Source organism: Xiphophorus hellerii, chromosome 22 (assembly GCF_003331165.1).
Source record: "Xiphophorus hellerii strain 12219 chromosome 22, Xiphophorus_hellerii-4.1, whole genome shotgun sequence".
Classification (NCBI taxonomy): Eukaryota; Metazoa; Chordata; class Actinopteri; order Cyprinodontiformes; family Poeciliidae; genus Xiphophorus; species Xiphophorus hellerii.
The window spans coordinates 3,801,219-3,814,314 of NC_045693.1; the positions used below are offsets into that span (position 1 = coordinate 3,801,219).

The window sequence follows — 13,096 nt, forward strand, 5'->3', positions numbered from 1 at the left end:
AGGTTTCATGCGTCTTAATTAGGGATGCAGACAATTAATCAACTTACGATTAATTGTGTATTAATGGTTTATTAGGTCAAAATTAGTTCCAATCGATTCACTAAGAACGGCCGCTTCGATCTTCTCTTAGTGTTGTAGTTTGGCTTTCATCCAGCAGAGGGCGCTGCTGGTCATCCTCAAGCAGGGAGTCCGTTGATACTACTAAGATGGCAGCCGGACCAGAACGGGGAAAGAGCAACGGCCCAAACAGAGTCCGGTGCACTTGATGCGGTTCTGTTTTTAAATATGAACGATAAGCTCCTTAAGATTCACATTAATATTCAGCCGAGCTGCAACTTTTCATTCAGAAACTGATACGTTTCAAAGGTGAGGATGTGATGAAAAGGAAAGCGGTGAATTTAGTGGTGAGGGGAAAAACATGGCGCCAAAAAAGCAAGATTGATTTTGAGGTCTTTCGTGAGTAAATCCATTTAATCGAGCGAAGTTTTAACTTTCCTTGAAGAACAAACACTAATGGTACTTCTGTATTAAGTGTTTCAGATGCTTCATTATTTTCATCTTTTGTTTTTCCTGTTTTCTTATATTTTGTAAATAGTAAGTTTATCATTATCTATATTTACGTGAGAAAACCACATTTTCCTCTGTTTATTCAGTCAGTATTTAAAATAGCTGACACAAAATAATATTAAAAATAAAGATATCTTTTTAATTCAGCATAGGAAAACTATATGGAAATACGGTCAGCCATCTTGGTACAAGAGAAAACTCAGATTTTTAATGACAGCTTATTTGTTAGTCGTTAGTTGATCAACTTCAGATTAATTCAATAATTGATAACTTGCATCCCTATCTGAATAAATCTGCTGTGAGGTTGTCGTGGGGTTCGGACAGGTTTCAGCTCAGTCAACTAAACTTTCATTAAAAGACGTTGGTGATGTGTGTGTTGCAGTTTGTGAAGAACGAGGCCGACCATCTGGGTCGGATCTCCAGGAGCCCTGTGATGCCGTACGACATCCAGGAGAACAACAACGTTAACTCATTTGCGGTAAGAAAATCTCTGATCTTTGATCAAAATGCAGTTAAACTCACTTCACCTTTAACTTCCATTATGTGTTAAGTTGTGCCTCATGTTTGACAACAAACAATTCATCCATAAAAGTTTGACATTTAGGGAAAATCTTGATTTGTTTTCTTCCTAAGCATCAAAAACCATCCTTCAGATGACTAATAAAATTAAACATATTTATGTTTTTAAAGAGATGCTGCACTCTAAAGCATGTCCTAATAAATGTAAAAAAAAAAAATATATATATAGTGTATGGAAGCCCATTTCTGCCATGAAAGAAAAAATAAAAGCCCAAAAGGAAGTCTGAATTTTGACTTTGAAAGACAAAATAATGACTTTAAAAGACATTATAATTTTATGTCTCATAATTATTGCTTTCCTTCTCAAAATTGTGACTCTGAGAGCCAGAATTATGACTTTGAATCTCATAATTATGACTTTACGAACATTATAATTATGACTTTGTAAGTCATAATTATGATTTATATCTTATAATTATGACTTTTAAAGCCCAAATTATAATTTTGAAAGTTACTATTATTTCTTTCTGGCTCGTAATTATGACTTTGAATCTTTATGCTGCCTCCTGTACATGTCTGTGTCCGTTATATTAACCTGGAGGCTGCATGAGGCTTCTGGATGATCAAGCGACACGTTTTCTGTGTATAATTTTAAGCTTATAAAATTCAGGGGAGCAGCTGACAAAATTGCCCTTCAAAAAAATATGAATAATCAGAATGGAAATTATTGAGCTCATTTTAATTCATTATGCGATTAATTGAATTATTGCTTATTCCACTTTGGTGGAAACTACTGGTTGATGCTAATAAATGAACAAATAAACTGTCTATCTGATATAAACCAGCTTTATGTGACTCTTAGGAAGAAAATGAATTATTGTCTTAAAGGGGCAGCATTATGTAAAATTGACTTTTTTCAGCTTTCCATCATGTTGTCATGTTTTTCCCGCGTCACAAACAAACCTGGAGTCTTTCATGCACATTTCAGAAATCCTTTAATCCCTATGGCACAGGTGTCAAAGTCCAGTCCTTAAGGGCCGCTGTCCTGCAGTTTTTAGATGTGCCACAGGTTCAAAACACTGGAATGAAATGGCTTCATTACCTCCTCCTTGTGTAGATCAGTTCTCCCGAGCCTTAATGACCTAATTATTCTATTCAGGTGTGGTGCAGCAGAGGCACATCTAAAAGTTGCAGGACAGCGGCCCTTGAGGACTGGAGTTTGACATCCCTGCTCTATGGGAACCATTCAGTGGTGCAAAATGCCAGGTTGGACTTAGCCCTGCCATCGAGGAAGTCATAATTTTAGTTTTCAAAGTTATAGTTATGCAACCTTCCTTAGATAAACAAAGTAACTTTCTATCTCAAAATTGACTTTAAAAGTCAAAATAATTTCGTTCTATTTCATTAATTATAATTTTAATCTCATAATTATGACTTTGAAAGCTAAAATTATGATTTTGAAAGTTGCAATTATTTCTTTCTAGCTCATAATTGTGGTTTTCAAGCTTCCACCTTACAGAGCAGTCCTTCAGCTCCTTCAGACTAGCCAGCAGCAATTAGCAGACACCTGCTGAGCTCATTATAGGAGATACTTCTCAGTGAAATACTGGTGAAAAGGGTTAATAGAGGAGCAGCGTGATAACTTCCTGAAGGCGGAGTCTCAGAGAGACCAGGAGTTTTTAAGTCAGATTTTAAATAACATTTTAATGAAAACTGAAGGTTACTTTGATTGTGCTATAAAATGGCATTATGTGCCTGGAAAACATAATACTGTCCCTTTAAACGTCTATCTGTGGCCACCAGCTTCCCTTTAAGTCTGCATGCTCACACTGACTAATATCCTGTAACAATGAACTAACGGTCTCATGTTTCCTGTCTCCATGCTCCCACTCTGGTGTTTCATTCCTCTCCTCCTGGGCTTCACCAACATCTCTACTTTTTCTTCTGGCTTTGAATGGATTACTCCCTTTTTCCCCGTTTTTTCCTGCCTTTGCTTCGTACCGGACTCCCCTCCCCCACCTCTTTCTAACTCCTTAAACCTCTCCCTGACCTCGGCCTCCTCTGGGACTCTTGTATGTCTCTCTCTGGCGACTCCTGCTCCCACCAGGAGGCAGTGTGTAATGAGATCTTGAATATTGCTGAGACCTCAGTGAGGTACTGCAGCACCCTGTCCCACCACCATAATGACTCTCTTCACAGACTGCACCCCCACCCCAGTAAACAATGTCTCATCATTTCCCAGCAACCCCAGTCCCACAGCAGCAGCCCGGAGCCGAGCCGTCTCAGCTGTGGAATGTGAGTGACATTTATTTACACTTTCACTTTTTAATTTTTAATTTTTGCATGTTTCAGCTGAAGCCCCTCCCCCATCCTTTAATTAGCGCTAGCCGGTTTGCTGGTTTTAACAAAGTGCTCTTTGTGTCGCCGCTCCAGTTTCCAGGCTTTGTACAGTTACGTGCCTCAGAACGACGACGAGCTGGAGCTGCAGGAGGGAGATCTCGTCAGTGTCATGGAAAAATGCGATGACGGCTGGTTTGTTGGTACGTCCTGCAGGACATTAATCCATACAGGGTTTCTGCACAATGACAGCACAGGCTTGCAGACACTGTAGCATATGGCAAGCCCTTTTAACATGAAATCAGCCAGTCGCAATAAATCAGTCACATGAAATTTCCATTTTGCACGGTTTATTGTTTTTCTCTTTTTCTACCAAAAACTGGATGATAAAAGTCTTCAGTCTGGTGTTTTGGTCTCATTTTTTTGAGGGACAATTTTGATTAGAGAGACTTTATAATTCATTTATTTGTTGTTTATGTTGTTTTGGATATTTAAAAAGTCTTCCTGTTCCAGTGATAAATATTCATTAGAATTTAAAGTTTATTGATCTTTGAAAATGTGTGCCAGATTACCCTTATATTCCTTCGAAGTTCTCTCAAAACAACAATATTACCATTTATCACAATAAGTTCTGGGACGATTTATCATCCAGCAAAATTAGTTATTGTGACAGGCTGATCTGTAATTACATTCTACAAATTTAAAGATGAGTAACTAACAATTGTTGTGATTAATATTGTGGTTTGAAACCATTTTCAAGTAACGTATTAATAAGGGCGTATTAATGCAAGGTTGACCAATAAACTTTAATTTAGTAATAAAACACTAATACAGGAATTGGAAGACATTTTAAAAATCAAAAATAAAACAAGCTTGTAGAAAACAACCAACAAGTGTTTTCTGGATGGTAAGTTATTGTTATAAAACACCCGTCTTTTCCAGTATCCAATGTACGGGACATAAAGCAGTAAAACCAGCTGACCAAACGTGCTGGAACTCTGCTAAGTTTGCTAAGTAACAGGATGGGGTAGCTAAGTGAGGGGCAGTGCCTACTGACTTGTAATGTTGCATTCAAAAAGGTTTTGGAAACATTAACTTGTTGTCCAAAAAGCTGGTTATTTTTTTAAGTGCTTGAGTTTTTTAGAAGCAGTAGAAACCCAAATGGAAGTAGAAAATTATGCAAAATGTGAGTTTTGGATAATTGGTCGCCTTTAATGGTAAATTTAACCTCATTTATACTAGTCAGAATGTAACAAAGAGATATCTTAATTTACTATTGCATGTAGTCATAAAACAGTTTCAGATATCTGGAATGTAAGTGTAGTGAAATTGATTTTATGTTAAAATGGCCTGCCATACATAGCAGGCATGAAGCCTCCTGCAGAGGGAGAACCATGCGTCACTGGGTCACATTGCTCCATCTAGAGTTTCTAATGGATGACAGCATGACATTCTCTGCAGCAGAATCCCGTCTCTTACTCCCATTTTCCTGTTTTCCTTCACAGGCACATCAAAGAGGACAAAACAGTTTGGGACTTTCCCTGGGAACTACGTGAAGGAAGTGAAACTGTAACAATATCTAATCTGCCTGTAACACACGGTTGCCTGTCAAGCTTGGGGAAGTTATTACTACTGCGCATGGCTGCTGGGTAGAATAGTCATCTGGCCAGGCGAATACGTTTGTCTGGGGAAGTGATCAGTGCGGCCGGGGGGATGTGGAAGGACGGCGGAGGGGACGGCGCTCTCTCCGCCCAAACCGCCATCACATGTTACTCACTTCTGGGCAGAATCCATCCGTCTCCAACATGTGGGGATTACGTCACTCGAATTAGCTGGTGTTGCACAGATTATAGCTTCCAGTACGTCCGTGTGTTTATGTAGCACCTGGTCTAGATCACCACATCACAGTGGATCTTATTACTGAAGAAGGACTTTGGAGGAGGGAAAAACGTCATTCTTAAGGTGGCTCCCTAAAGGTGGATGCACCTTTAGGGATCAGAGGTGCGAATCATCAATCATGGATCTTCTTAATTTAAAAATATCAAATTTACTTTCCAGATGTGAAATTTTGTCTGTCAAACAGACTTTTCCTCTTTAATTCTGATTGAAGAAAACAATCATTTTGAGTTTAAAGGGCATATATCATTATTATTAAAGATGATCTATAATGCTTCCTTGAACAGGTTATGGTAGATCTATGGCCTAAACAAACATGTTCATTACATTTCTTGGACAAATCTTTCTTAGATGATGAGATTGTAGTCTGCTCAGTTTCAGAATGAGCTGCTTTAGGGCTCTGTCACTTTAAATCCATATAAGCTGCAGCTGGTCATCCACCCCACAAATCAACGTTTACACTTACTGCTGCAAACAGATGTGTAATTTTACAACCATACTTTGAAAAGCAGAAGTGGAGCCTCCTGCACAAACAACAAGACTGCATCAAGAGGCTTCAGACACTGATGAAGAAAAAAGATTGTCTGAGGCAGTTACTGGTAAAAGAAACTGTGTTCCAGCCTGATGAACTTGGTGGTCTGGCTGTCGACTCTGCTTGCAGCTGTAGCTGTGTGTCAACTTTAAATAATTTCTTAATTTAAATCAAAATTTTCTATTATTTTCTAGAATATCTTTGTAGCAAGCATGCTAACTCCATGCTCGTTCCATATATTTGCCTTAGAACAGGGAAGCCAAACATTTTCATTTTTGGCTGCATGTAGATCATGAATGTCTTCGAAGGGCCAGTTGTTGCCGAATGTATTAATAAAACTAACCGTTAAACTGTTGAAACTTATCTACGTTTAATTAGTACTTTTTAAAATGTAAACATTTTTTACTTCTTTTCACACTGATGTAATTTGGTCCTATACAAATGAAAACTGATTTGTTTTTGATTAAATAATGTTTAAGTACACAACTGGTATCTTATCAATTTATGTGGCTCTCTACACTCTAGCGGGCCACATAAATCGTCACGGTGGCCGGATTTGGCCCGCGGGCCGTGAGTTTAATACCTGTGCCTTAAAATGTTCTTTTTTTGTCAAGAAAACAAAATATTTATGTGCAGAAAACATTATCTACAGTAACTAAAATACGTTATCCATATATGGTTGTACCTTCCTGTTTTAGGGAGCGCGGCTTGAAAGTCTCGTTTTGTTTCAGAAAATTATCTTTTAAAGTTTCTTACTCACTTTGAAAACAAACAGAAGGTGAGGTACCTTAAATATTAAGTTTTCTGCCTCTTCAATATGATGATATTTGCCCTTTAACCATCTGCAACGTTAGCGACCCCTGCTGGAACTGGTCTGATTTTGCTTCTTTTTTTGTTTTGTGTTTTTTTTTTTTGGTTATTTGAAATCACCATAAATTCAGTGTTGTTGTTTTTTAGGGGAATGTTAAAGCTGTTACACCTCTGTGTAATCCTAACGCTTCAGATACCGCTGCAGTATTGCCTTGTTTTGTTTTTTTACCAAACATTCTTCCTGATGCATTTGGGTGCATGTGTAGAAACAACAAGCTTATTTAAAATGCTATATTTAGGCACAAGCAGCGAAAGCGCTGCGAAGGCCTATTTTCTGTATTGTTTCTGTAGCAAACACAACACGGACTGTGTTGCATGTACTCTACAAGTGAAACTTTTGATTTGATTAAGTGATGCCTTTAAGGTACCTAGTGATCCAACGCCTTCAGCACAACTACCAGACGGGCGTGGTTGCACTTAACTTCCTGTTTGTCCCCAGCTTACAAGATAAAAGCAGATTAATCTGATGACCTACACTGCAAAATCACGATACTTTTGGTTTAGTTTCTAGTGTAAATATATTAATACACTTAAAAATAAGAAAACTAACTTAGAGGTAACTTTTTAGAACGATATAGGAGCTTGTTTTAAGTTAACAATTCCTTAAATTAAAGAAAAAGTTGTAGTTCCTCTGACAACTGACTCTGTGCCGTTACCTAGCAACGCCAGTCAAGCACAGCCCGTCGCCTAGCAACCTAGTTCTACTTCCACTAGCAGATTATTTCATGTGTAAGAATAATTTTTTTTCAATAAGTGAAATAATCTGCCAGGGAAACTAGCACTTTTTTAGTAATATTTAGTTATTTACTTAAAACCAGCTCCTATATATTGCTGAAAAGTTACTTGTAAGTCATTTTTATCTTATTTTAAGTGTACTAAGATATTTCCTCTAGGAATACTTGGTAAGATTTTGTCATTTTGCAGTGTACTGCTATCTAGTATTAGTCCAGGAATGTGATTTTTACTGATTCTTATAGAAGTTTTAACCACATCCTCTGTGATCAGATTGTATCCACACACATGAGGCCTTCTGAATACGAGCACGTGTTTGTTTTTCTTTCTGTAAATGTTCTGCATGCACTGTAAAACCAAACTGGAGCATGAAATCCCATCTCAACCCAATTCATCTTCCCACAGAGGTGGTGACAGGGTTTCACTTTAGATCCTCTGAAAGCATCAGAGCCATCTTCCTGTGTGAGAAACGCAACATCCCAGAGTTAAGTTACCTACAAAAACAAGGATTATTATTGATCTTTTTTTTTTTCGTGTTTTCTTTAGAATCCGTCTTGTTTTTGTCTGTCTCAGCTTTGTGCATGTTAGTCCTGAACACAGCTGTCGGATTGTTCTGCAGATACCCGTAGAGCTTGTTATGACCTGCACAGAGCAGCATGACGCTGTAGTTTGAGGGTTATTTGCTAAACAGGTATTTTTAAGCTGCTTTGGTGCATATCAGGGCTCTGTGCAAAGATTATAATCATCATTTCTGAATTACAACATAGCAGACCATCAGTAGTTATCCCTTTGTACAGTGCCTTGAAAAGTATTCACACTCATACTGTTTTGTTTTACATTTTGTCAACTTCCAGTCACAAACTTCAATCTGTTTTTATTAAGATTTAATGAAACATCAACACGAATTAATTACGGCATAATTCCAGCTTACATATGGAAACTATGAGGCTGCGTTCACACAGCAGAATGAGACGCAAATTGGATTTTTTGTGCATTTGTGCGACTTTTTCCACAGCAGTGTGAAAGGCCCAAATGTATGGAAGAGTATTAGGGCCACTGTAAAAAATGTAAATAAAATTTTGACTTTTAACTCATAATTCTGATTCTGCGTCAAATTCCAAATAAACAAATATCCTTAGCTGTACGTCAATTATGCGGTTAGCTCATGCAAATAATCACATTAAGTGTTTCTTTCTTGTAACTGGATTTGTAATCCTGCTCTTTGTTCTCACTGGAAGCCTGTCACAAATTTAATTGGTTTATTTGAGTTTTAAGACGAGATTTGCTGCATAAACAATTTAAACGATTCTGATTCGGAGAAAAAAAGTCAGAATTGTTATTACATTTTTTTTTTCAGTCGCCCTAATGCTATTCCGTACAATTGAGATCCTTTTATCTAAAAACAAAAACCCATCAGATTTGTGCTGCTTCATATGTGGAACTATATTAGATATGTATTAGTTTTCAAAACATAACCTAATTTTTGCACATTCTTTACAAAATAGTTCCAGCTCACTCTGAATGAGTGCAAAAAAGATCCTCAATTGGATGCCAGTCTAGACTTTGACTAGGCCATTCTAACACATCTGTATGCTTTTATCCATCTTATCGTTGCTTTGGCTGCTAAAGGTGAACCTCCACCCCAGTCTAATGTCTTCTACAGTCTCAAGCTTTTTCTTTTTTCCATAATCTTTTTGTTTTTAACTTCTCTGATTACTGCTCTCTGTCTCCAGTGTGTCTTACTGTTTTAATTTTATTTTTGTTTTTCTGTGAGATCTTGTTGCTGTAAATCTCTCTGTTATTTCCTGACCTGTCTGCCGTGTTTCTGTCTTCCTGATGCTTTTTGTTCACTAACGTTCCCAGACAACGTCACACAACAGTTGGAATTTGTACTGACATTAAATACAATCGTTTAAACATGATTTTTATTTATTCCACTCCACAAAAACAGAAAATATGGTGATTTAATAAGTAATCTTGATCTAGTTTCTAGTGCAGATATCTCAGTACACTTGAAATAAAACTAAACTAACCAGCAACTTTTCAGCAGGAAACAGCAGCTTCTTTTAAGTCAATAATTTCTAAATGTGGATTTTAAAAAGTTCTAGTTCCACTCGCAGAATATTTCACTTATAACATTTCCCTTATGTTACAAGTGAAGTAATCTGCCAGTGATTAATTTTTCATCAGTTTTAAGGAATTATTTATTTAAAACAATCTCCTATATCTCGCTGAAAAGTAACTTCTAAGTTAGTTTTGTCTTATTCCATATTTGTACAGGAAACCAGACCAAATTGAATTGGTAAGATTCTGTTTTTGCAGTGTATCCATTAATTTGTGTTGATCATATAAAATCCCAATTGTTTTTATTAAAGTTTGTGCTTCTGATGTGACAAAATGTGAAAAAGAAATATACTTTAGATAGAAATCAGAAGAAGGAAATATGAGATATAAATCAAGTTTGATTTGTCACCAGAACAATCAGTGTTCCCATTTCTTTGGGGTTTAATTCAGTTTTTCCCCTCCTGCTTTGCCAACATAGATAGAGTAATTCCTCAGCTAGTTTGTGATAATACGCTGCACTGTGGGTTTGCACTGATATAACGTTCATGTTTTGTTTCACCACAGAGGCCTCCACGACATGTTTGTTCCTCTATAACCTCAGCTTCACATCAACGTGCCTGGCTGGTTGAGAGTGTGACGACTTGTAGCTTTGTAAACTTCCATTATATATATTAAAAAATAAATTTTTTTTAACACCCGATGTAAAAATAGGTCAGTCGGAAATACTCACGGCAGTGTTTTTGTGCTCTATTGTGCTCCATACAGCATCAGGGGGTGAATGAATGTTTGCAGATATGAATGTGATGCAGGCAGCGTTGTCCAAACTTCATCCTAAATGAGAAAAGGAAATGTTGTAAATATGTAAAATAGAGCAAATAGACTGTAAACGGCAGGAGGATCCGATTGTTCTCTGTCACTCGGATTATTTACCATGAAGGATTTGAGGCAAAGCACAGAAGGTTTCACGTTTTCACGTTCGCTGCCATTTGTGAGCATAACGATGACGATTTACAAAATTCTGCCTCATTAGCTGCGTTTCCGTTAGAAATGTGCGCAAAACTTCGTTAATATTCCGCTAATGTCGGATAAAACACAATTTCGTAATTGCAGTGTTTCCATTGAATAAGAAACAGAATTAAAATCACAGGTGAATAAGTTTGTTCACACGATAAATCATTAAAAACATGCTGCGCCACGATCCTCCAACTACTTCCTGTTTTCTTCTTCGTGGTTTGTGCCAGTGACAACATCCGGTTGTTGATCATGTGACTCATTTGACTCAAAGATATTGTTTCTATAGCAGTTTTGCAAATAAAACCAATTTTGTCCAAAAAACACCTCACCATTGCGCCAAAACGTTTTTTTTTTAATTGCGCACTTAAATAGTGAATGGAAACGCAGCTACTGTCATTTTTTAAAATTTTGATTTACTGAAATGTATTGGGTCATAATTCAGCGTAAACATTGGTCTGTTTGTTACCGAACCAGAACCAGTACCTGAGATTGTGACACAGTGCTTTGAAATAACGATTAACAATTGAAATAATTGGGCTAGTTTGATGAGATGCACAACCTGCAGCAGGTTTGGTTTGTTTGCTTCTACTTGCAGTGATTAGATTAACAATATTAAAATAAAGATACCACACACGGCTGTGACTTCGGTATTATGCAATATTTAATAAACAATTTAAAATATTATGTGTCTTGTCGCATTGTTTATCACTTTAGTTATCTGCAATGATTGGAATCTGTCTAGGAGAGCAGATATTGAAAACAATGCATCTTCTTTTTGACGCAACCAGAGCCGGCCCAAGTAATAAGTGAAATAAGCAAGAAAACAGAATATATTGTACATAAGAGATTTTGTTTCTACTCTGCAAAAATACAAAATATTACAAAGAATTTTTTTTCTCTAGTTTTAATGCAAATATCTTAGTATATTGGACATAAGAATAAACTAACAAGGAACTTTTCAGCAAGATATAGGAGTTATTTTATATTAAGTCAATAATTCATTAATATTGATGGAAAAATGTCTTGTGAAATAATAATCTGCCAGAGGGACTAGTACTTTTTAAAACAATATTAAGAAATTATTTACTTAAAACAAGCTGCTATTTCTTATTAAAAAGTTACTTTTAAGTTCAATTCTTCTTATTTCAAGTATACTGAGATATCTGAACAAGAAACTAGTCAAAAAATCTTTGTAAGAGTTTTTTAAAAATGTATTCAGTGGGCAGAAAATCCAGAAATCTTACTCAAGAGTAGCAATACTTCATAAGTAAATTAATCAAGTAAAAGTAAAAAGTACAGCGAAGTTTTTTTGTTTGTTTGTTTTTAAGTTACTCCAGTAAATGTCATTGAGTAAATGTAGGTAGTTACTACACAACTGGCTAATGGGAAATATGAAACCTGAAGGTTGCTAATTTCACCATTCAGGTTTTACAGTGATGCACTGACGGTTTTAGTCCGGCTGTGGTTGTAACAATCAGAACCACCTTTACTCTCCAGCAGGATCTGGTCTTTAGCAGCAGAGGGGCAGAAGTTTAAAGCCCGCATGCAAAGCAGAGAGAGGGGGCGTTTCATTCCCGCTGGCCGCTTTCAGCACGCAGCTCCTGGCTGGAGTTAAGGTTTTGGGAGCGGCACATTCCGCATCCTGGGATTTTAGCTCTACCATAAATGGTAAGCTTGCACATAACAGAGTGACGTAAAGGCAGAGCTGACGTCCCCTTGAAACAAATAGCTGAGTTCAGCTGAGAGGGGCGAAATGTGAAGAGGGGCCTCTCCGCTCTGCCTTGAAGAACTTTTATCAGCTCCAAAGGGGGAAAAAGTTAAATACTTTCAGCAAATTGTGTTTGTAAGGATGCTAAAGTATGTTTTAATATGTGGAAACTCATAGAAATGTCAAAAACGTGCTTTCAGGTTATGTCAAAAATAAACAAGAAAACATTAAAGAAGACTGTCTATTATCTATTAACTTTTTCAAATACAAATTGAAAAATATTGAATTGATCCCAAAGGGAAATGGTCTGTGTTACAGAAGCGTCCAGTAAAGACTGTTTTTCAGAAGCAAATATGAGTACAACTTTTTTAATATTCTGCTGTAAAAACTAAAATAAAAATGCACTTGCATGTTTCCATTAAGTAAGAAACGTAATTGAAATCACCTAAATAAGTTTGTTTGCAATAAGTAATTAAAAATCATGCTGCACCATCAAATGATTCGTGCATCTCGCAAAAAAAAATTCCATTGTGGTTTAGCGAAATGGATTCATTTGGAAATAGCTGAAAACCATCTCATCCTAACGCAAATACGTCCCATCAAAAAACGTGTTTTTGTTTTTTTCACAGTTTGCGTTTCAATTAAGCAAATTTATTCTCGCAATTCCTATTTCCAGTTATTTTGTCATTGGAAATGTAGCTTATGCAGTCTCTTGAAGAGGATGCTCGGAGTTGTTCATAATTTAATTCATTTTAAATCCTTTTTTTCCACCATCATCTGAAGCGATCCACTCTCCAGAACAGAAACAGCCTATTTATCAGGTTTTTTAGCCCTTTTTGAAAACTTTTTGACTTAAA

The 13,096-nt window shown here is 36.7% G+C and overlaps 1 protein-coding gene across 12 annotated transcripts in view; it reads left to right on the forward strand.

Annotated features, from left to right (window-relative positions):
* The window catches only part of sorbs1 (sorbin and SH3 domain containing 1), a 72,334-nt gene extending 62,964 nt beyond the window's left edge, over positions 1-9,370 (forward strand). For 7 of the 12 annotated variants that reach the window (XM_032552546.1, XM_032552550.1, XM_032552549.1 and 4 more), the window contains 4 exons: positions 950-1,045; positions 3,194-3,381; positions 3,520-3,626; positions 4,929-9,370. In XM_032552546.1, the coding sequence (XP_032408437.1) occupies positions 950-1,045; positions 3,194-3,381; positions 3,520-3,626; positions 4,929-4,996 (459 nt within the window). In that variant the 3' untranslated portion in view covers positions 4,997-9,370. Of the gene's footprint in view, positions 1-949; positions 1,046-3,193; positions 3,382-3,519; positions 3,627-4,928 lie in introns of those variants that run through there. The other 5 variants (XM_032552552.1, XM_032552554.1, XR_004337643.1 and 2 more) reach the window with 3 other exon arrangements.
* The last annotated feature ends 3,726 nt before the right edge of the window (positions 9,371-13,096 follow it).